Source organism: Rana temporaria, chromosome 7 (assembly GCF_905171775.1).
Source record: "Rana temporaria chromosome 7, aRanTem1.1, whole genome shotgun sequence".
NCBI classification, from domain to species: domain Eukaryota; kingdom Metazoa; phylum Chordata; class Amphibia; order Anura; family Ranidae; genus Rana; species Rana temporaria.
Window position 1 is genome coordinate 61118634 of NC_053495.1, and position 25368 is coordinate 61144001.

Consider the following 25368-nt stretch of genomic DNA (forward strand, 5'->3'; position numbering starts at 1 on the left):
AATTATCATACATCTGGCACGACCAGATCTTCAGGCATACAGCGCATCCAACATGGAATTACTTTACATGTATGCAAAGTGAAGATAGGAGAGCTCACATGAGCACCGGCTGGAGGTATTGTGTGGTTTTAATTAACCCATTTGTACCCATTGTTCTTTTAACTCTGATGGCCAGACCAATTTAACATGTTGCTCATTATTCAGTTTGTCATCAGGCCTGAGAAGTAGGAGCACACCGGGGCTGTACTTCTCATAGGAAGGGTGTCCCATGTGCTGGTGGCTGCTGTGTTGGATTAAAAGCCCATGTTCTCTGCCCCCAGATACCCCTGTCGTGGTGATCTTCCAGAGCTGTGGGGGTTAATTGAGCTGCTGCACCTAAGAGACAAAAAGTGCCACCTAAGCCTGCCCCCGTCTCCATTCATAGAAGCTGTACCATTAGTTCCCACAATGAAAAGAGTTCTATGAAGGGTGACAAGACTGCCTCTTCCAATCATGGAATGTTTTTCATTGCAAGAACTTATAGTACAACTTCTTTGAATGGAGGAGGGCGGTCATAGTCGGCACTTCTGATAAGTGCCCGTCACAGGTGCAGCCACTCATATTAACCACTGTGGCGGAACATGGGATTATATGGAAGGTTTCAACCTAGCACAGCAGCTAGCACCAGCACCAGCACAAGGAACACTCTTTATGTATGGCAATTACGGTCCCTTGTGTGGCTTAAAAAAAAAAAAAAAAAAAAAAAACACTCCCAGCCTCCATTCAAGGTAGGGCAAAGATAATGTTTTCTTTCCACCTGCAGCATCCTGGGATAATGAGGTCACAAATCCCAGGAGGAACACTTTTCAGGCTGGATTCACACCTATGCAAATTGGAAGTTTTTTCACATGACGACAGGAGTGTGTGACCGGCTCTCCATGGAGCCGGTTCACATATCTCTGGGGTGGCCACAGAATGCACAGCAGAAGGGACCTGTGTGCCTTTGGCTCAATTTCAGGTCCAAAATAAGGAAACAATTTGGACCTGGAATGGTGACGCACCAGACCCCCTGCTGTGCAACACAGCCCCATCCTCCACTGAAAATAAATAAAGGATACAGCGCCGTATCCCACACATGCAGACAGATATGGTGCCACATCCATCTACATATTTTTCTACAAATGTAGGAAATTCGTGCCTCTTCATATGAGAGCTCTGTACCCCAGAAGTCATCACCAAAATGAGTGTTGCGCCATCAAAAAAAAAAAAAAAAAAAATCCTATTTAAATGGTCCAATGAATATAAAAATCTTCAAACCAAAAGGGCACCAGACACCTTATAACAAAACAGCTTACCAAATATTTAGACCCCACAACTCAAGAGCTCTAACAGCAGGTTAGGAGGACAAATACGACCCAGATCAATAGATATCCATCTGTGAGAGCTGGAGCTATGCCACAAGCCTGTCACACTTCCAAGGGAAATGCCCCACACAGCCACTGGATCATCTCACATGAGAGATATTAGCACAAAAGCAAGGAAACACCATAGTGAAGTATAGTTGAAAAGGATTTATTAAAAGAACTTGAAGGATACTCAGGAGCAATACAAATGTTAAGAGCATATTAAACACCTGCCAGCTTCCCGGATGGCTGCGACGACATCTCTGCCTTTTCGGCAATTATAGAATATTATGTAAACAGACACAACGGTAGATCTGTCTGCCCATGTGCGATATCTGGTGCTGCCTCATTGGGGGGCCAGCGGCAAGAACTAGAAGAGACTACCAGCTCCCCATGAGAAGAAAAACCAGTGGCATGCGATTAGATCTGGCGTATGAAAGAAAAGCGAAAGCAGGACAATGCTGGACCCAATGGGCTTGTACATATACACCAGTCAGCGATAACACGATGACCACCCACCATAACTCATCAAGGCATGGACTCCACTAGACCTCTGAAGGTATGCTGTGGTATCTGGCATCAGGCTGTAGAGTAGTAGATCCTTGTAAGTTGTGAGGTAGGCCCTCCATGGATCGACTTGTTTTTCCAGCACATCCCACAGACGCATAACTGGATTGAGATCTATAGAACTTGGAGGCCAGGTCAATACCTCAAACTCATTGTGTTCCTCAAACCAGGCCACCTCTTCCTCCATGCAATGTCACCATGGTCCAGTTCCGATGTTCACATGTGCAGTGTAGGTTGCTGTGGGTATGGGCACCATGACTGGTCTGGGGCTACGCATCGCCATACACAACAAACTGATGCACTGTGGGTTCTGATGCCTTTCTATGGAAACCAGGTATTAAACTTTTGTCAGCAATCTGAGATAAAGCAGCTCTTCTATTGGATGAGATTACACAGGCCAGCCTTCACTCCCAACATACATCAGTGAGCTATGGCCACCCATGACCCCGATGCCGTTTCACCAGTTTTCCTGTTGAAATACCTTTGGTAGGTCCTGACCACCTACAAGAGCTGCAGTATGTGTTCCTCCCAACCTGTTGTCAAGCTCTGCCTTTTTCAACTAGGGTGCCTTCAGGATTTTTGTATGGGTGCCTTGGCACAAATGTCTAAAGACTGGGCACAAATTGTGTACAGTCCAGCAGAAAGGTGAAGCCTGCTTTTTAGTTATACGAAGCCACAGGTTTTCATTGTGTCCCATTAGAACTGTCGAGCAACGAAGTCATTTGTTGATAAGGAGGACATTGTGTGCCTCTACAGCAGGGGTCACCAAACTACGGCCACCCAGCGGTTCAGGAACTACAATTCATCATGCTCAGTCATGTCATTGAAGGTCAACGTTTTACAATGCCTCGTGGGATGTGTCGTTTTGCAACAGCTGGAGGGCCATAGTTTGGAGATCCCTGCTCTACAGCATCTTTGTTTGTCCCTCTCCATCAGCACTGGGGTCACATTAGCGGGAGAGGAGAAACATTGGAATACTAGTCATTACCAGTGTGTAAATGTGCAATTGCTTTAGAACAGGGGTCTCAAACTGGTGGCCCTCCAGCTGTTGCAGAACTACAAGTCCCGTGAGGCATTGCAAGGCTGACAGTTACAAGCAGGACTCCCACAGGCATGATGGGACTTGTAGTTCCAAACATTAGAGGAGATTTATCCTTCTAGATCAGGGGGTCTCAAACTGGTGGCCCTCCAGCTGTTGCAGAACTACAAGTCCCATGATGCATTGCAAGGCTGACAGTTACAAGCACGACTTCCACAGGCAGAGGAATGATGGGACTTGTAGTTCCAAACATTAGAGGAGATTTATCCTTCTAGACCAGGGAGTCTCAAACTGGTGGCTCTCCAACTGTTACAGAACTACAAGTCCCATCATGCCTGTGGGAGTCGTGCTTGTAACTGTCAGCCTTGCTATGCCTCATGGGACTTGTAGCTCTGCAACAGCTGGAGGGCGCACAGTTTAAGACCCCTGATCTAGAAGGATAAATCTCTAAGGTTGGGGTTTCCTACGTGCGGATGTTGCCGTGTTCTGTAAAAACGATTCATTTTATAATGGATTCCCGCGAGACTGGCCAGAATTTTAAAGGATGCCGTGACTGGAAAAAGGTTGAGAAATACTGGTCTAGCCATTACAATCTGGCGTTTCTGAGAGGCGCTCAAGTCCTTTTGCTTGCCATATTTTCTGGTTTCAACTTCAGGGACAACATGTTCACTCGCTTCCCAATATATTCCACCCACTTCTATAATAAATGTTACAGGTGATCGGCGTATTATCAGAACGTTAAAGGGGCAGCAGAGAGGGGGGTGGGCAGTCATTGGGTGGAGTTCCCCTTTAGCAGGTATCATTTTCCCCCAATACAGCCAGGAAGAGGTTAGGAGGCTGAGCAGACCTCTATGGCTGGGAACAAACAACCCAGAGGTGTCCATAGGAGCTCCACTCAGCCCGGGCCTCCATCCCCGCCCTCTCCGGAGTGACACGTCCACTTGTCCCTTCACTTTACCGGGGGCCCAGCTGTCACCCTCTCCTCCTTCCCTGCACTTACTTTGCTGGTGAGGTCCGCCTCCGCCTCGCCGTTCCTCAGCGGCTCTCCGTCCACGCTGCAGTCCGAGTCCTCGTCGTCAGGCTCCGGGGAAAACATTGACGCTGGCACCGGGGACTCGCACAGGTTCATCTCCGGCTGCGACGTTGAAGAAGCCGCCATCTTGGAAATACTGACTAACGTCCCGCAGTCCATTACCATAGTCTAGAGGACGGTCCGCCCCTTCAGCCCCATTCCCTGTTCTGATTGGTGGTTGTTGAATGAGATCAGCATCAGCGAGCTCCTGGTGACACGCCCCCCGGAGCGATAGCGGCTGAATATTATGCGGAGTCCTCCCAGTGACGAGGAACAGTAAATAAGGATTCACGCGGCTCATGAATAATATAGAAGGAGTCAGCTGGGCGAAAGGGGAGCCCAGCGGGTAACTGGACCCTTGAGGGATGGGCAACCCAGTATACGCGGCTACATTATTCATTAGTAGAACTTTAGGCAAAACTGTTTTTCTTTCCATGTTAGCTGGAGCAAAGGACCCTGTCAGGTTTTATTTTCTGCCACTGCTTCGTCACATATGGCTACCCATCACATTTGGCTACCCGCTAGAGTGCGCATGCGCGACGCCGCAATAGGCGTTCCAACACTTTTACAAATGCCAAATTCTCATCGAAAAGCAATTATTAAAACGTTCACAAATTCCTTTCAGCTAAATTCTCTAGCTATATTCTTCGTCACATTCGGCTACCCATCACATTTGTAAAAGTATTGGAACGCATATGGCGGCGTCGCGCATGCGCACTCAAGCGGGTAGCCAAATGTGATGGGTAGCCATATGTGACGAAGCACCATCTTGACCGTCGGAGGCCCAGGCGCAACGTTATGACGTCACACCCGGGTACCCGGAAGTAAACAAAGCCGCAATCGCGGCTGTCGGCATGTGATCGGTGATTTTTTTTTCACAAACTCATGCTTGTAAGCCTGGAGGAGAGATGTGGGGTCTTATTGACCCCACATCTCTCCATAAAGAGGACCTGTCACAGTGATTCCTATTACAAGGGATGTTTACATTCCTTGTAATAGGAATAGATGCGATAAAAAAAAAAAGTGTAAAAAATGAAGTAAAATAAAACTAAAATTAAAACATTTTTTTTTTTTAAACACCCCTGTCCCCGGTAGCTCGCGCTCAGAAGCGAACACGCATGCAAGACCTGCCCACATATGTAAACGCCGTTCAAACCCCACATGTGAGGTATCTTCGCGTGCGTTAGAGCGTTTGCAACAATTCTAGCACTAGACCTCCTCTGTGACTCGAAAATAGTAACCTGTAAAAAAAATGTAAGTGTCGCCTATGGAGATTTTTAAGTACCATTCCATGAGTGAGCGCAATTCCATGAGTAAGCGCAATTTTATAGCGTGACATGTTAGGTATCTATTTACTTGGCGTAACATCATCTTTCACATTATACAAAAAAATTGGGCTAACTTTACTGTTTTGTTATTTTTTAATTCATGAAACTGTTTTTTTTTTCCCCAAAAAAAGCGTTTGAAAAATGATTGCGAAAATACTGTGCGAGAAAAGAAGTTGCAATGACTGCCATTTTATTCCCTAGGGTGTTTGCTAAAAAAAATATATAATGTTTGGGGGTTCTGATAAATTTTCTAGCAAAAAAATTGGGATTTTTATATGAAGGAGAGAAGTGCCAAAATAGGCCCAGTGGGCAAGTGGTTAAAGGAACCTATTTAGAAAATGAAAAAACGAACCTTTACTACACCATAAACCTACATATATTCTACTATCTTCCATACCCATTCATCCTCACACACACACAAAAAATAAAAAATAAACACGATCCCACTATTCTCTCTCTTTCCCTATACTCATTTTATATTTTATTTACTTTTCCCCTTCATATTTTCCCTTACTTTCCATTGATAAATAATCGTTAATCTTTCATTCTTTTTGAGAGCCGAAATTCATCCAATTTCTGCCATATTTCTGGCATTTGACTATTTATGTATCCTTCTTCCCTTATCTGTCTTTCCATATATTGTATTTCGTTCATTTCACATATCCATTCTCCTATATCTGGACTTTTATTTTCTCTCCATTTGCGAGCTATTATTGTTTTGGCTGCTGATGTCATATGATGGAAAATATTCTTCTTAATACTCTTTATTGATTCTGGTATCAGAGATAATAGTGAGATATCTATATTTAGGTTCCTTTCTATTCCCGAAATGTTTTGATATATTTCACTGACTTTTTTCCATAGTTCTCACCATATGACACTCATACCAAATGTGTTCCATAGTCCCCCTTTCAACCTTACATCTCCAACATAGATCTGTTTGTCTACTGGGCTCCAATACCATCTCATTGCTATTTTGTCATTTCTTTCTTGAAATTTATTTGCTATTTGATGTTTTATGAATTGTTTCAAATATTTCCCCCCAATCTATCTCCGATATTGATCTCCCTATTTCTTTTTCCCATTTTTTTCATTCCCGTTATCTCTCTGAAGGGTCCTGAGGGGAGTAGTAGGTCATATATCTTAGATATCTTTTTAGTTGGCTTTTGTTCATCTGTTAATATTTCTTCAAATGTAGTTTTTGATCTATTTATTAAAGGGGTTGTAAAGGTACAATTTTTTTTCCCTAAATAGCTTACTTTACCTTAGTGCAGTCCTCCTTCACTTACCTCATCCCTTGATTTTGCTTTTAAATGTCCTTATTTCTTCTGAGAAATCCTCACTTCCTGTTCTTCTGTCTGTAACTCCACACAGTAATGCAAGGCTTTCTCCCTGGTGTGGAGTGTCATGCTCGCCTCCTCCATTGGAATGCAGGAGAGTCAGGACGCTCTCTACGTTGCAGACAGAGAAAAGAGGCTGTGTGTTAGTGGGCATCCTGACTCTCCTGTAGTCCAAAGGAGGGGTAGTCTAAAGACAGGTATTTGCACCCACTTCCGGCCACACAGTCTCCGGCAGACAGTCTGTGGGTATGACGTCATCTCCCATAACCCCCCCCCCCCCCAGTTGTGTTCTGGGAACACTCGGCTCCCAGTACACAGTGGGAGCCAATCGGCAGGCGTAGCGCGACTCACGCATGCGCCGTAGGGAACCAGGCAGTGAAGCCGGAGCGCTTCACTTAATGGTTCCCTCACCGAGAATGGCGGGGGGCAGCAGAGTGACGAGCGATCGCTCATCCTCTGCTGCGGACGGCGCTGGACTCCTGGACAGGTAAGTGTCCTAATATTAAAAGTCAGCAGAAGAAATAAGGACATTTAAAAGCAAAATCGAAGGATAAGGTAAGTGAAGGAGGACTGCACTAAGGTAAAGGAAGATATTTAGGAAAAAAAATGTACCTTTACAACCCCTTTAAAGATAATTCCATGTTGCAATATATTATATGTGTTTAATTGATGGTATTGTCCCTTCCACTAAGATCTGGGCCACCCTTGCGTTCTCCGGTATGTACTATTTTAAGTATTTTGTGGTTGCTAAGGCTGGCGGAAATTCTGGATTGGAGAACAAGGGAGTCATAGGTCCAATCATAGTGGATAGGTTCCCCTTTTTAATTCTTCATCTGTCATGAGCAGTCCTGCCCACCAGATGGCAGTAGCGGCGCTTCGGCGCGCACGGGTGCGCACACTTGCGGTAACGGCGCGGCTGTGCGCGCGGGCTCGCGCAATCGCGTCACCGTAAAGCGTCCGGGCACGTGCACCGGGGGCGGCGGTGTGCGGGCACGTGAGGACGCCGTTCTGGCGCCAAACTTGGATTCAAAAGGGTTCTGATCCCTGCACCTCTTGCTGACCAGTCTACAGCGCTTCCTGTGATACCTGTACCCTTACTCTTGCTTGAACCTGTTCCTGTATACCCGGCTTGCACCTGGTTCTCCTTGCCTTCCGCCTGCCCTGACCACGGCTTGTTTGACTATCCACCTGCCAGACCCACTGTGCCTTCTGCTGCCCGCCTGTTGCCAACCCTGCCTGGACTTTTATTCTGCCTTGCCTGCCGCACCCGCACCTGATCCACTACCTGTCAGCGGATCCTTCTGCTGGGACTTGTCTCTGCTGTACTACAGTACACCTCCCCCGCTCCTGCTGCTCTTCTTGCTTCCCGTGCCTCTACCTGCCATCCACGGCCGCCAGTTTGCACCTGCTTCCCTACGGAGTCCGGAGCCTCAGAAGCCTCTCCCAGCCCAGCACCAGTGCTGCAATCGGCGCTTGTGCGACTCTGCAGTTCCGAGCCCCCTGTCTGCTCTACCAGGGGTCTCGTGACCAGAGGAGCAAGGGCTGCCACTCCTTGCACGCCGGGCTCGACCATCAGGTACGTGACAGCATCCCATATTTTTAATGTAGCTATTGTAAAGATTGTTAATTTTTTGTTTCTAGGTCTTAAAATAGGTTTTATCCAAGGGAGGGCTTTAACCACTTCTCGCCCAGTCAATAGATAATTGACTTCCGGAAAGTGGTTGTGTAATCCTGACTGGACGTCTATAGACGTCCAGCAGGATAACATGCCGGTGCGCACCCATGGGGGCTCGCAGCGCGGCGATCGGTGATGCTGGGTGTCAGTCTGACACCCTGCATCTCCGATCTCGATAAAGAGCCTCCGGCGGAGGCTCTTTACCATGTGATCAGCCGTGTCCAATCACGGCCGATCACGATGTAAACAGGAAGAGCCGATGATCGGCTCTTCCTCACTCGCGTCTGATAGACGCGAGTAGAGGAGAGCCGATTGGCGGCTCTCCTGACAGGGGGGTTTCGCTCTGATTGTTTATCAGTGCATCCCCCCCCCCTCGGATGCCCACACTAGACCACCAGGGAAGGGGGAGCACCAGGACCTGATGACCACCAGGACCACCAGGGACGGGGCAACGTGGATGGCCAGGTACATCCCCCATGGCCATCCACATGTAAAAAAATAGGCACAATAGATGCCAATCAGTGCCCACAAATGGGCACTGACTGGCAACATGGGCACTGATTGGCAAAATAGTAAATTAACAAGTGCCACCCCTCAGTGTCCATCAGTGCCACCCCTCAGTGCACATCAGTGCCCATCCATGCCCAGTGCCCACCTATCAGTGCCCATCTGTGCCACCCATATGTACCCATCAGTGCCACCCATAAGTACCCATCAGTGCCACCCATAAGTACCCATCAATGCCGCCTATGATGGTCCATCAGTGCCGCATACCAGTGCCACCTATCAGTGCCGCCTATCAGTGCCCATCAGTGCCACCTCATCGGTGCCTATCAGTGCCACCTCATCAGTGCCCATCAGAGCCACCTCATCGGTGCCTGTAATTGAAAAAGAAAACGTACTTATTTACAAAAAAATTAACAGAAAAAAATAAAAACGTTATTTTTTTCAAAATATTCGGTCTTTTTTTAGTTGTTGCGCAAAAAATAAAAATTGCAGAGGTGATCAAATACAACCAAAAGAAAGCTCTATTTGTGGGAACAAAATGATAAAAAAATTGTTTGGGTATAGTGTAGCATGACCGTGCATTTATCATTCATAGTGCGACAGCACTGAAAGCTGAACATTGGCTTGGGCAGGAAGGTGCGTAAGTGCCTGGTATGGAAGTGGTTAAGTTGGATTCTTATAATATCTTCCTCTAGTTTAACCCATTGTTTATCCTCCCTATTGTGGTACCAGTCTATAATCCTAATCAGGGAGGCTGCTTGTGGATATTTTGAGAAATCTGGTAATACTAACCCACCATTTTTTTTTATTCTAGTTAAAGGGGTGGTTCACCCTAAAAACTACTTTTTTTTATTCCACTGGCCCCCCACATTACAATACGATTAAGGCTATTATATTTTTTTTGATGCTGTACATACCTTTGTACAGCATATTCACCCGTGGCTTCCGGTTTGCAAGTCCCGCGGGAGTGGGCGTTCCTAACATGTCTTGTATTGTAATGTGGGGGGCCAGTGTAATAAAAAAAAGTAGTTTTTAGGGTGAACCACCCCTTTAAAATTTCTCTTCTCGGGCGGGACTCCTAGTACAGTGGTTAGCATGCAGGGCTGGCAATGCTGTTCCCCGTAGCCTCGTAGGTTCAGATCCACATGGGAGGGCCCGCCCAGACAGCTTGCTTGCATGGCTAGGAGAAAGAAAGAGGAAAAAAAAAAAAAAATTCTCTTCTAATTCGTGGTGTTTTGTGGGCCCATATTAAACTATTTTGTGGGCCCATATAAAACTATTGCTTTTCTTAATTCAATCTTTATTTTTTTTGGAATAGCTAAGGGAATGGTTTAAAAAATATATAACAATGTTGGTAGTATGTCCATTTTTATTATGTTGCTTCTTCCCATTCATGAATATGTTACCTTTCCATATTTTTGTAATAGTTGTATTACTTTTCGGATTGTCGCATTGTAATTCAATTCTTGTAACTTATTCAGGTATCTCGGAATATAAATTCCCAGATATTTAATTGCTACTTGCTGCCACTTAAATGAAAAATCCTTTTGTAATAATAATTGTGTTTTTCTGTTAATGATACATTTACCATTTCCGATTTATCAAAATTAACTTTAAAATTACTTAATTCTCCAAATCGTTTAAATTCTTTTATTAAAATAGGTATTGTTATAATGGGGTTAGTCACATATATTAATAAATCATCTGCATAAACTGCTGTTTTATATTCTTTATATTTAATATTGATCCCTTGTATATCTCCATTCTTCCTTAAAGCGGGGGTTCACCCTATATAAAAAAAAAAAAAAAAATTTTTCACTCTAGCATTAAATTCGGCATAGTAGCGCGAGCTACAGTATGCCTGTCTGTATTTTTTTTCCCCCGTACTCACTGTTATATCGTACTTACAAGATTCCGGGGAATGGGCGTTCCTATGGACAGGGAAGGTGATTGACGGCCGGCCGTGGCACGTCACGCTTCTCCGGAAATAGCCGAAATAGGCTTGGCTCTTCACGGCGCCTGCGCATAGCCTGTGCGCAGGCGCCGTGAAGAGCCGAGACCTACTCCGGCTGTCTTCGGGGAGCGTGACGTGCCAGAGCCGGCCGTCAATCACCCTCCCTCTTGCTAGGAACGCCCATTCCCCGCGGCAGACGGAATCGTCTATGTACGATATAACCGCTACGATGCCGAATTTTATGCTGAAATGTTGTTCAGCAGGGTGAACCACTGCTTTAATGCTTGTATAAGGTGTTCCATCACTAGTATATATAATAAGGGGGATAGTGGACACCCCTGTCGGGTTCCGTTTGAGATTTCTATGTTTTCCGATAACATTCCATTAGTTCTGATTTTGGCCCGTGAATTTGAATACAATGCAACAATCCTATTAAGCATTTTTGGGCCCATTCCTATCTGGATTAGTGTTTCCTCCAAGAACTGCCATCCCACTCTATCAAACGCTTTTTCAGCATCAATAGATAATAAACACGTTGGGATGGCAGCTCTCTGAGCATATTCCACCAGTGTACAAGTTTTCATAATATTACACCTTGTTTCTCGTCATTTTGTAAAGCCTGTTTGATCTAAATTTCTATATCCTGGTAATATGGGTGTTAATCTATTCAAAATGATCTTTGAATATAGTCTTATATCAATGTTTTTCAAAGAGATTGGTCGGTAGTTATTACATAATGTGTGATCTTTCTCCGGTTTTGGTATTAATACAATGTGGGCTTCCATACTTTGTGATGTAAAGATTTGTGTTTTAGATATAGAATTATATGTTTTCTTAAGAATGGGTATTATTATTTTATTTTGAAATGATTTGCAAAATCTGGAAGTATATCCGTCTGTTCCAGGGCTTTTGCCCAGGACCAGTTCAGAAATAACATGTTGAATTTCTTCTATTGAAATTTCTCTTTCCAGTTCCTCCATGATTTCTCTTGAAAATACTGGAAGAGTGAAGGATTCTAAGGCTTCTTCTTCCTCTAGATATTTTTTTTTTTCCGATTATAATTCTTTTTTTATTTTAAAACAAATCAGTACAACACATAAATATTAAAAAAAATAATACATAACAGAACATTATTACAAAACAACAGTCACAGGCCATCTTATTATTATACATCCCCTTTTACCTTGTTGTCAAAATCAAACATATATCTCCTTCTTACGTATCTCTCCCCTTTCCCAACATCCCTGAGAGAGAGAAAGAAGAAGAAAGGGAGAGAAAAAAAAAAAAAAAAAAACCCACCCTACTTCCCTCTCCTCCGACCCTTCTCCATATTCCTGTGGTTTCTCATTAAATCCCACATATACCCAACTTCCTCTAGATATTTAAAGCGATATTAGATATTTGACATTTATTTGTTGGATGAGTCAGGGTACTATGCCTAGGTTCACATTGATGCGATTTGGCATGTCAACCGATTTCCAAAAGTAGTTTCTGTACTACTTTTGGCGACTGCAGGGTGAGATTTGTATAAACATCTGTGCAGGAACTAGCACAGATGTTTCTGAAATTGCCTCCCGAAGTCAGACTGACATGCAGGATTTCAATCCCACTGTTAGTGTGAACCTGGGCTAAAGGATAAAAGATCTGCTCTAAGCTTTAATATTCAATCTAGAAGCTGATTGGTTTTCATGCAAAGCTGCTCCAGATTCAGCTTTAGTAAAATACCCCCAGTGTGTTTAACCTATAGAAAACTCCCTTTTGCATAAGCCATTTGCCTTAAAAAGGGGAACCTAGCCCTTAACCACTTGCCGACTGTGTCACGCAGATATACTGCGACACAATGGCTCTCCTGGGCGAAATCCTTTACAAGTACGTGCGCACCAGACGTTGCACATGCGCCCGCTGCGTGGCGGGGGACCCGAAGCGCATGGCCGGTGGGCACGATCACCGCCGGCCATGTGCACAAACACACAAATCCCTGTGCTGTCAGAAGAGAGGAGCCATATAGTTTCTTTCTACAAAGTAGGAAAAACTATATGGCTTCTCTCCTAGTCACTAACATCCCCACACAGTTAGAACATGCTGAGGGAACACACATTTAACCCCTTGCTTGCCCATAGTGTTAACCCCTTCCCTGCCAGTGACATTTACACAGTAATCTGCATTTTTATAGCACTGATCGCTGTATAAATGGCACTGGTCCCAAAAAAGTGTCAAAAGTCTCCGATCTGTCTGTCGCAATCTCGTAGTACCGCTGAAAATCGTAGATCACCATCATTACTAGTAAAAAAAATATCAAAAATGCAATAAAAATTACATAAATCTTTCACCTTAGTTTGCAGACGCTAAAACTTTTGCACAAACCAATCAATATACGCTTATTGCGATTTTTTTTACCAAAAATATGCAGAAGAATATATATATTGGCCCAAACTGATTATGATTTTTTTTTTTGGGGATATTTATTATAGCAAAAAGTAAAAAATATTGTATATTCTTTTATAATAAGTATCCTGTCCTTTTTGTATTGCTTCCTTTGTGTGAAATACCTGGTGTTTCTGCCAATCACTCTGCTTTCCTAATAAAAACTGACTACACCAGGTATGAGAGCACAGTGTGGTTAGTTCTCTAGCTGTGCTCTCCTCCAATGATCAGACTTCTGCACAGGCATTCACTAGGAAGTTCAGTGTACTGCCGTTTCTCTTCCCCCAGCTCTCTGTTCTCAGCTGCATAAGAAGCTTAAAGGGCACGTGAACACTTATAAAACAGGAAAAAAGGGTATGTATAACGTTTATATATATATATATATATATATATATATATATATATATATATATATATATATATATATATATATATATATATATATATATATTATATATTTAGTATCTCACAAAAGTGCGTACACATGTTTGTAAATATTTTATTATATCTTTTCATGTGGCAACACTGAAGAAATGACACTTTGCTACAATGTAAAGTAGTGAGTGTACAGCTTGTATAACAGTGTCAATTTGCTGTCCCCTCAAAATAACTCAACACACTGCCATTGATGTCCAAACCGCTGGAAACAAGAGTACACCCCTAAGTGAAAATGTCCAAATTGGCCACCTTATTTTCCAGCACTACCTTAACCCTCTTGTGCATGGAGTTCACCAGAGCTTAACAGGTAGCCACTGGAATCCTCTTTCACCCCTCCATGACATCACAGAGCTGGTGGATGTTAGAGACCTTGAGCTCCTCCACCTTCCATTTGAGGATGCCCCACAGCTGCTCAATAGGGTTTAGGTCTGGAGACATGCTTGGCCAGTCCATCACCTTTACCCTCAGCTTCTTTAGCAAGGCAGTGGTCATCTTGGAGGTGTGATTGGGGTCGTCATCGCGTTGGAATACTGCCCTGCAGCCCAGTCTCTGAAGAGAGGGGATCATGCTCTGCTTCAGTATGTCACAGTACATGTTGGCATTCATGATTCCGTGTAACTCCCTAATGCTGGTAGCCCCAGACCATGACACTCCCACCACCATGCTTGACTGTAGGCACACCTGGTTGCGGCCACACACGCTTGTCACCTTTTGAACCAAATACACTTATCTTGATCTCTTCAGACCACAGGACATGGTTCCAGTAATCCATGTCCTTAGTCTGCTTGTCTTCAGCAAACTGTTTTTTCAGGCTTTCTTGTGCATCATCTTTAGATGAGGATTCCTTCTGGGATGACAGCCATGCAGACTAATTTGATGCAGTGTGCGGCATATTGTCTAAGCACTGGTCGGCTGACCCCCACCCCTTCAACCTCTGCAGCAATACTGGCAGCACTCATATGTCTATTTCCTAAAGACAACCTCTGGATATGATGCTGAGCATGTGCACTCAACTTCTTTGGTCGACCATTGCGAGGCCTGTTCTCCGTGGAACCTGTCCTGCTAAACTGCTGTATGGTCTTGGCCACCGTGCTGCAGCTCAGTTTCAGGGTCTTGGCAATCTTCTTATAGCCTATGCCATCTTTATGTAGAGCAACAATTCTTTTTTTCAGATCCTCAGAGACTTATTTGCCATGAGGTGCCATGTTGAACTTCCAACGACCAGTATGAGAGAGTGAGAGCAATAACACCAAATTTAACACACCTGCTCCCCATTCACACCTGAGACCTTGTAACACTAACGAGTCACATGACACTGGGAGGGAAAATGGCAAATTGGGCCCACTTTGGACATTTTCACTTAGGCGTGTACTCACCTTTGTTGCCGGTGGTTTAGACATTAATGGCTGTGTGTCAAGTTATTTTGAGGGGACATAAAATTGACACTGTTATACAAGCTGTACACTCACTACTTTACATTGTAGCAAAGTGTAATTTCTTCAGTGCTGTCACATGAAAAGATATAATAAATATTTACAAAAATATCAGGGGTGTACTCACTTTTGTGAGATACTGTATATACACAAATGCTTTGCTTTTCATTTTTATTTTAAACTGAATAGGTTGTTTTACATGGTGAGGGTTTACATATGGCTTTTGCTGCTGTGTCTGAGCCAATGAGGAGGGGAGATCTGGGAGAACAGCTGCTCTCAAGTAACTTGACAAAGGGGCCTGGCCTTGAAACGCATTGTTGCCATGGTTACGGCCTGACTTTACATGTTGGTGAGCTGTCCCTCCAGTTTGTCTCTCCAGCCAGCTGCTGGTTCCTGCTAGTGCGAATGGTGTAGGCAGCCTCTTTCCCATCTGCTGCTCTGTGGCTAGATCAATCATTGGTATGTAGCTGTTTTTGACCTTCAGTAATTTTTTCATCTTTCCATCTATTAAATCTTCTGCCCTTGTTGTTTTAACTTTGGATAGTAAAATATTTTTTTCTGCCAGTAAAAGCTGCAGAGCTGGAGGTGTGCCTCTGTGTAAATTCAGAAGTGAACAGGCAACAGCTTCAGCTGCCCACAGTTAAAATGGTTGTAGCCAGACTTAGTGGAGGGAGATTTCTTCAGCGTATTTGGCAAGTACAGAATCACAGTATATATAAAATAATATGCAAAGTGGTTGGAGGGAAGCTTCAGAATGACAAAGATGTTTTTATTACAAATGATGTGATCAGATTGCAGCTCCTCTTTAAATGGATGGCTTTACTTCCGCTTTAAAGTGAAAGTTGAAGGGGTTGTAATTAGGGTTGTCCCGATACCGATACTAGTATCGGTATCGGGACCGATTCCGAGTATTTGCGGGAGTACTTGTACTCCCGCAAATACCCCCGATGCCTCATCCGATAAAACCCCCCCCGCCGCCGTTACACCGCATCCCGCCGCATCCCCGCTGCCGCCACCTGGTTAATACGGGCGGGGAACATTACAGCTTTCATTTGAATAGCTGTAGTGTTTCCCGCCGCGCCGCGTATAGACACTCCCCCTTGCACGGGTGAACTGTCCAATCCCGAGCAAGGGGGAGTGTCTATACGCAGCGCAGCGCGAATCACTACAGCTATTCAAATGAAAGCTGTAATGTTCCCCGCCCGTATTAACCAGGCGGCGGCAGCGGGGATGCGGCGGGATGCAGGTAAGGGGGACATGGCTGCATATGGGGGACGTGGCTGCATATGGGGGGAGACATGGCTGCATATGGGAGACATGGCTGGATATGGGGGGACATGGCTGCATGGGGGGGGACATGGCTGCATATGGGGGGACATGGCTGGATATGGGGGGAGACATGGCTGCATATGGGGGGACATGGCTGGATATGGGGGGGGGACATGGCTGCATATGGGGGGACATGGCTGGATATGGGGGGAGACATGGCTGGATATGGGGGGAGACATGGCTGGATATGGGGGGAGACATGGCTGCATATGGGGGGGACATGGCTGCATATGGGGGGACATGGCTGCATATGGGGGGGGACATGGCTGCATATGGGGGGACATGGCTGCATATGGGGGGGGACATGGCTGCATATGGGGGGACATGGCTGCATATGTGGGGGGACATGGCTGCATATGTGGGGGGACATGGCTGGATATGGGGGAGACATGGCTGCATATGGGGGGACATGGCTGGATATGGGGGGGACATGGCTGCATATGGGGGGACATGGCTGCATATGGGGGGGACATGGCTGCATATGGGGGGGACATGGCTGCATATGGAGGGACATGGCTGGATATGGGGGGACATGGATGGATATGGGGGGACATGGCTGGATATGGGGGGGACATGGCTGCATATGGGGGGACATGGCTGCATATGGGGGGGACATGGCTGAATTTGTGGGGGGACATGGCTGCATTTGTGGGGGGACATGGCTGCATTTGGGGACACATTTAAAAAAAAGTATCGATATTCGGTATCGGCGAGTACTTGAAAAAAAGTATCGGTACTTGTACTTAGTCCTAAAAAAGTGGTATGGGGACAACCCTAGTTGTAATGTTATGTTTTTTCACCTTAACCACTTCCGGACCGCCCACTGTCATTATACGCGATCTGTTTGAATAGAAATACTGTTGTTATGGTAGCAGCTAGCTACCATAACCCCGGTATCCTCTTCTTCAGTGGGCGGTACGCTGCAAGATCACTTTTATCAATGGCGGGAGAGGGCCCCCCCTCCCGCCACTTACCGGAGCCGTCGGCAGTGGCGGAGGCGATCCGGTCCTCTCTCTTGCTAAGGAGACGAGTGAGGGGAAGATGGCCCCCACCATCTCCATATCACTGCAGGGCAGAAGCGACGTTAAATCGTCACTTCCGCCCATACGTCTTAAAGGGACATTTTTTATTGTCATTTTTTTAAATGACAATTTTTTTTTTTTTTTATTGCATTTAAGTTCAAATATGAGATCTGAGGTCTTTTTGACCCCAGATCTCATATTTAAGAGGACTTGTCAAGCTTTTTTCTATTACAAGGGATGTTTATGTTCCTTGTAATAGAAATAAAAGTGACTCAATTTAAAAAAAATAAACAGTGTTAAAATCAAAAAAATAAAGTAAATTAAATAAGATTTTTTATTTATTTTTAAAGCGCCCAGTCCCGACGAGCTCACATGCAGAAGTGAACACATATGTGATCAGCGCCCGCATATGAAAATGGTGTTCAAACCACACATGTGAAGTATCGCCGCGATCGTCAGAGCGAGAGCAATAATTCTATCCCTTAACCTCCTCTGTAACTGAAAACATGCAACCTGTAGAAGTTTTTAAATGTCGCCTATGAAGATTTTTAAGGGGAAAAGTTTGACGCCATTCCACGAGCGGATGCAATTTTGAAGCGTAACATGTTGGGTATCAATTTACTCGGCATAACATTATTTTTGACAATATAAAAAAAAAAATTGGGCCAACTTTACTGTTGTCTTATTTTTTTATTCAAAAAAGTGATTTTTTTTTTCCAAAAAAAGTGCGCAAATACGGTGTGACAAAAAGTATTGCAATGACCGCCATTTTATTCTCTAGGGTGTTAGAAAAACAAATTATAATATTTGGGGGTTCTAAGTAGTTTTCTAGCAAAAAAAAAAATAGTTTTTATCTTGTAAACACAGAGTCTGAAAAACAGGCTTGGTTCTTAAGTGGTTAAAGGGTTTGTAAAGGATTTTTTTTTTTTTTTTTTTTTTTAAATAACAAACATGTTATACTTACCTCCACTGTGCAGCTCGTTTTGCACAGTGTGGACCCGATCCACGTCTTCTGGGGTCCCTCGCGGCTGCGCTGCTTCAATCGACAAATGAATGAGCCGGGAAGCCGGCCAAGATGCCAGCGCGTTCACAGCGCGGGACTTTAGAGGGGTCAGGTAAGTAAACAGGGGGGCTGGGGAGGCCGGTATTCTCAGAAGTTTTTTCACCTTAATGCATAGAATGCATTAAGGTGAAAAAACTTTTACCTTTACAATCCCTTTAATGCATCAAGGTGAAAAAACTTGTCACTAACCGCCCCCAGCCCCCCCGTTTTACTTACCTGAGTCCTGCATTCCTCCGCCGGAGACGCGCTCTTCCCCTCTGCCCGTTGTCTCGGCTCTTGATTAAATAGATTGATAGCAGCACAGCCATTGGCTCCCGCTGCTGTCAATCAACTCCAATGATCCGGGGGGCAGGGCCGAGTCCTACATTCGGTGTCTATGGATGGCGAATGCTGGACTCGGAAGCGCGCCCGCAAGGTAACCCCCGGGGGAGCGCTTCTCCTAAGGGGTTATACGATGCAGGGAGGAGCTACCAGTGCTGCCGGGGGACCCCAGAAGTCGAGGATCGGGGCCACTCTGTACAAAACTAACTGCGCAGTGGAGGGAAGTATGACATGTTTGTTATTTAATAAAAATAAAAAAAAAACAAAGCTTTACAATCACTTTAACTTCCATGCATGCCTTTTACCTAATAATAAGGCTTACCTATAGGTAGTGCAAATATCTCCTAAATGTGCACCATTTAGGAGATATTTACTATACATGCAGACAGTGACATCACTGGCGAGTGCGCTCTGTGCCATGACCGGCGGCTCCCGCGCTCATGCGCAAGAGTGATGTCTTTGCGGCTCCGGACCAATCACAGGACCAGAGTCCGCAAACCAGGAAGCAAGACAGGTGAAGATGGAAGCGGCCTCCAGCTCTGACATCTCGGCGCGGGGGGGACAAGACTTAGTTTTAATAAGTTTAACATAATTTTCTAGTATGCAATGCTAGTAGCACTAGTACAATATGGGTTTACCTTGCAGGGTAAAAAAAAAAGGGCCAGCGGTTTACAACTGATTTAAAGCGGAGCTCCACCCTAAAGTGGAACGCCCGCTGATCGGAACCTTCCCCCCCTCCGGTGTCACATTTGACACCTTTCAGGGGGGAGGGGGTGCAGATACCTGTCTACAGGTATTTGCACCCACTTCCGGTCACACAGTCTCGGGCAGACTGCGGGCATTACGTCACCTCACGTCCCCATTGTGTGCTGGGAACACTCGGCTCCCAGTACACAGCGGGAGCCAATCAGCAGGCGCAGCGCAACTCGCGCATGCGCCGTAGGGAACCGGGCAGTGAAGCCGAAGCGCTTCACTTCCTGGTTCCCTCACCGAGGATGGCAGGGGGAGCAGCAGAATGACAAGTGATCGCTCGTCCTCTGCTGCGAACAGCGCTGGACTCCAGGACAGGTGAGTGTCCTAATATTAAAAGTCAGCAGCTGCAGTATTTGTAGCTGCTGGCTTTTAATATTTTTTTTTCAGCGGACATCCTCTTTAATGGTTCCTTCCGCTTTAAAGTGGAGGTTCACCCAAAAACTCAATTTTTAACATTAGATTGAGGCTCATTTAGTCAAGGGGAATCGGGTGTTTTTTTTTAAATCGAAGCAGTACTTACCGTTTTGGAGATGGTTCCTTCCGCTTTAAAGTGGAGGTTCACCCAAAAACTCAATTTTTAACATTAGATTGAGGCTCATTTAGTCAAGGGGAATCGGGTGTTTTTTTTTAAATCGAAGCAGTACTTACCGTTTTGGAGATAGATCTTCTCCGCCGCTTCTGGGTATGGGCTGCGGGACTGGGCGTTCCTATTTGATTGACAGGCTTCCGACGGTCGCATACAGCGCGTCACGATTTTCCGAACGTAGCCGAACGTCGGTGCGCAGGCGCCGTAAAGAGCCGCACCGACGTTCGGCTTCTTTCGGCTACTCGTGACCCGATGTATGCGACCGTCGGAAGCCTGTCAATCAAATAGGAACGCCCAGTCCTGAAGACCATACCCGGAAGCGGCGGAGAAGATCTATCTCTAAAACGGTAAGTACTGCTTCGATTTTAAAAAAAACACCCGATTCCCCTTGACAAAATGAGCCTCAATCTAATGTTAAAAATTGTCTTTCGGGTGAACTCCCGCTTTAATGGTTTTGTAAGAAGTGCACTAATATGGCTACTATCACCTCAAGCATGATGAAAGATATTGTTAGGAGAGTAACTGAACTAATTTTAAAGTAAATTTCTTTGCTATCTGCTTCCTATTGTTGCTCAAGTCTTCGTTTTCTAATAGAAAGGAAGCTGAACCAAAGAACCAACACAGCAACCAAACACTCAATGAACAGGGAAAACGTGACGAATGCGGAAAGTTTTGCGTTCCAAGGTCTCCTCAAGTCTTTCAACTCCACCCATACCAGGAACTAATCCACCAATCACAGGGCAAGTCGCAGCCGAGGTTTGAAACGCACGGGAAGCCACATTCCTCTCCAATCAGCGATGAGAAACGGAAACATTGGGCTGGTGCTAGTAAAGTGTTAGGAGCTGTGACGTCACGCAGCTGGCGAAACGTTGGGGAGGAGAGCGGGTGTAAGTGGTGTGGAAGCGAAGGAAGGATGTGAAGTGGTCGTTGCCTTCGGATCTCCCGAATGAGGTAATGTGAGCTGCAGATGGAGGGAGAGCTCCGCACACCTCCCTGGTGGTCAATGGAGACCTGTGCTCTGTGACTATGAGAGTGGCATATTCCCAGCAGGCCATGTACTCCTCCTAACTTACAGTGAGGTCTAGGCACGGTACGGGCCAGGGGGACCTTCCCATAGGGGTGCGAGTGTTCGGGCAGCCATGGGGCCCTCAGTAGTTGTGGAGGACTGTCCCTGGCCCCCCTTGAAGGAGGTCTCCTTGGTCCTCTGGGCAACATTCACCTCCCAGAGAACTTTCTACAGATACAGCCTTTTGTTTTCCTCATTTGTGTCTGAGCCATGTGCACTCACAAGTCTACCCATTTCACTTTAATGATCTCATTATTCTCCAAATATAATCCATACACATCCACTACTCAATGTCCCTGTCCTCTATGAAACCGGTTCCTTCTGTGTATGTCTTTCTCCTTTTGTTAGGTCCTCTGTGAGCTCCCGAATCTCTCCTTTTCCCCCTCGCTTCCGTTTGGACTGAGCAGTACAGGTTAGTTGTGGTCACGTGCACACTACAAATCCCATAGTCTAAAATAGGGTGGCTACGTCCCTACATAGAGGGTGGCTACGTCCCTGCATAGAGGGTGGCTACGTCCCTGCATAGAGGGTGGCTACGTCCCTGCATAGAGGGTGGCTACGTCCCTACATAGAGGGTGGCTACGTCCCTACATAGAGGGTGGCTACGTCCCTGCATAGAGGGTGGCTACGTCCCTGCATAGAGGGTGGCTACGTCCCTGCATAGAGGGTGGCTACGTCCCTGCATAGAGGGTGGCTACGTCCCTGCATAGAGGGTGGCTACGTCCCTGCATAGAGGGTGGCTACGTCCCTGCATAGAGGGTGGCTACGTCCCTACATAGAGGGTGGCTACGTCCCTGCATAGAGGGTGGCTACGTCCCTGCATAGAGGGTGGCTACGTCCCTGCATAGAGGGTGGCTACGTCCCTGCATAGAGGGTGGCTACGTCCCTGCATAGAGGGTGGCTACGTCCCTGCATAGAGGGTGGCTACGTCCCTGCATAGAGGGTGGCTACGTCCCTGCATAGAGGGTGGCTACGTCCCTGCATAGAGGGTGGCTACGTCCCTGCATAGAGGGTGGCTACGTCCCTGCATAGAGGGTGGCTACGTCCCTACATAGAGGGTGGCTACGTCCCTGCATAGAGGGTGGCTACGTCCCTGCATAGAGGGTGGCTACGTCCCTGCATAGAGGGTGGCTACGTCCCTGCATAGAGGGTGGCTACGTCCCTGCATAGAGGGTGGCTACGTCCCTGCATAGAGGGTGGCTACGTCCCTGCATAGAGGGTGGCTACGTCCCTACATAGAGGGTGGCTACGTCCCTACATAGAGGGTGGCTACGTCCCTACATAGAGGGTGGCTACGTCCCTGCATAGAGGGTGGCTACGTCCCTACATAGAGGGTGGCTACATTCATGCTCCCACTATAACAGGAAGTTACATCACAGCAGAAAAGAATAAGGAATTTGGAGGAGGCTGAGAGCAATAGAAGGTACTTAATGAGTTAAAGTGGAATTCCACCGAGTTCTGTGTTTATTAAAAGTCAGCAGCTACAAAAAGTGTAGCTGCTGACTTTTAATAAACAGGCACTTGCCTGTCCCAAGGTCTAGCGATGCGGGTGCCCAATGCCCCGCTTCTCTCCCCCCGCCTGTCTGCGGCGCCGGCATTACTACTGTGGGCACCCGGCTGGGACAGATTGTGGCTTCACTGTGCATGCGCGAGTCCTGAATGGCTATGCAATCTTTTGGGACCTGTGATGTGTCCCAGAAGAATGCAGGGAGGGAGGGGCCTCCAAGAGGGAATTGAGGAGTCGCCTAGGCACCCTGAGCAGAAGTGGGAGCTGGGTACCTGTCAAAACTAGGTGCCCCCCCCCCCCAACAAAAAGTGTGGTGTGTCAGGGGGTAACAAGTACTTAAAGGAGTTGTAAAGGTAAAAAAATTTCCCCCCCTAAATAGCTTCCTTTACCTTAGTGCAGTCCTCCTTCACTTACCTCATCCTTGTATCTTGCTTTGAAATGTCCTCCTTTCTTCTGAGAAATCCTCACTTCCTGTTCTTCTGTCTGTAACTCCACACAGTAATGCAATGCTTTCTCCCTGGTGTGGAGAAAGCCTCTTGAGGGGGGAGGGGGCGAGCAGGAGTGTCAGGACACCCACTAACACACAGCTCCTTTCTCTATCTGCAAAGTAGATGGCGTCCTGACCCTCCTGTTTGCCCCCACTATCCCCTCAAGAGGCTTTCTCCACACCAGGGAGAAGTGCCGCATTACTGTGTGTAGTTGGAGACAGAACAGGAAGTGAGGTTTTTCTCAGAAGAAATAAGGACATTTAAAAGCAAAATCGAAGGATGAGGTAAGTGAAGGAGGACTGCACTAAGGTAAAGGAAGCTATTTAGGGACATTTTTTTTTTACCTTTACAACCCCTTTAAAGTGGAGGTCAACCCTAAAAATAAAAAGGCTAACAAAAAAAAAACATTTTAGACTTGCCAGAAATTGCTGTTACTAGGCAGATCGTCCTAATCTGCCTCTTCCGCGGTGAGGCTCTGTGTTCTCCTCCTCGCGTTGCCTTCTGGGAAATGGAAATGCGCAGTAGGAAAGTAAGGCTTCACTAAGCCAGTTTCCTTTAGTGAGGGTGGCGCCGCCGGGATCCGGTCCGAGGGACAGATTTGCCTCAGGCAGCTGACATTGTGGGCAACCTGGACAGGTAAGTGTGCTTATTAAAAGTCAGCAGCTACAGTGCTTGTAGCTGCTGACTTTTTATTTTATTTACTGCCGGACCTCCGCTTTAAAGCGGAAGTTCGATTTTAGGGTGAAACTCCGCTTTAAAGTGATTGTAATGTCTTGTTTTCTTTTCTATAAAAATAACAAACATGTTATACTTGCCTGCTCTGTTGCAGTGGATTTGCACAGAGCAGCCTGGTTCCGCCTCTTCTCCAGGTCCCTCATCTGCCATCACATTATGGCAGACAATTTTGACAATTGTCATTTTCACAGCAAAAAATGCTATAAAAATGCATTGTTTACTGTGAAAATGACAATTGCAGTTTGGGAGTTAACCACTAGGGGGAGCTGAAGGGGTTAAGTGTGACCTCGTATGTGTTTCTAACTGTAGGGGGGCGGGGCTGGACGTGTGACATCATTGATTGTGTTTCCCTATATCAGGGAACACACGATCAATGACGCCGCCACAGTGAAGAACGGAGAAGCTGTGTTTACACACAGCTCTCCTCGTTCTTCAGCTCCGGGGACCGATTGCGGGACTCCAGCAGCGATCGGGGGCCGCGGAGCTTCGGACTGGGTCGCCCGCGACCCATGGCTGGGCACTTAGAGGACGTACAGGTACGTGCTTGTGCCCAGCCGTGCCATTCTGCCGACGTATATGTGTAGGAGGCAGTCCTTAAGTGGTTAAACCAGAGTGTCATGTCCTTTTATTGTGTAGTGTGAATGACCGTTCTATATGTTTGTCATGCCTTTCCTCGAGATTAATTTTGCTGCTACATACATAAAGTACATGTTGCTAAAAGCTGGCTAGCTCTTACTCTTCACCATCACAGGAATGAGCCTTTTCTCTGATTCAAATCCCATGGCATGCACTTTCTTCCCCCTGATGTATTAGTTCTGAGCTCAGCTTTTGAGAGTTCGCTCCTGTGGTGGTGAAGGTGGACAGTAACGGCTAATGCCTAGTACACACGACCAAGGCTTGACCAATAAGCTTTGAGTCCAGGAGCCAGGTAAGAAAGTTAGGAGCCAGATATTTTTAGCATAGTGTGGGTTGACAGCGCCTGGCTCAAGACAAGTAATTTGCGCCCCCTAACTTGCAGCATAGCAGCCAGCCGATAACCCCAATGTAATGCTAAAGTTTTTGATTTTTTTTTTTAACAGAGATAAGTTTTTGATTTTTTTAAAGTGTTTTTTTTTTTTTTTTTCTTACCTTCACACCGAAAAATCTATATATATAAAACTCAATGTGTGTATGTATATTCCAGCATCACATCCAAACGGCTAAAGATATTAACATGAAACTTGGCACACATGTTACTTATATGTCAGCAACAAACATAGGATAGGTGGTTTAACCCTTACCCACACCCATTTGCCATGGTCGGGGTTTTCCTTTAAAGTCCCATTCAACTCTATGGGAA

The 25368-nt window shown here is 45.9% G+C and overlaps 2 protein-coding genes across 2 annotated transcripts in view; one reads left to right on the forward strand and one right to left on the reverse strand.

Moving 5' to 3' along the window:
- GTPBP1 (GTP binding protein 1) overlaps positions 1–4201 on the reverse strand; it is a 109800-nt gene extending 105599 nt beyond the window's left edge. The window contains 1 exon segment of the mRNA XM_040359466.1: positions 3989–4201. Coding sequence (XP_040215400.1) covers positions 3989–4186 — 198 coding nt within the window. The 5' untranslated portion in view covers positions 4187–4201.
- A 16819-nt stretch (positions 4202–21020) lies between these two features.
- Positions 21021–25368, forward strand: part of JOSD1 (Josephin domain containing 1) — a 30780-nt gene continuing 26432 nt past the window's right edge. The window contains exon 1 of the mRNA XM_040359467.1: positions 21021–21184. The gene's annotated coding sequence lies outside the window, so the exon portion shown is untranslated. The remainder of the gene's footprint in view (positions 21185–25368) is intronic.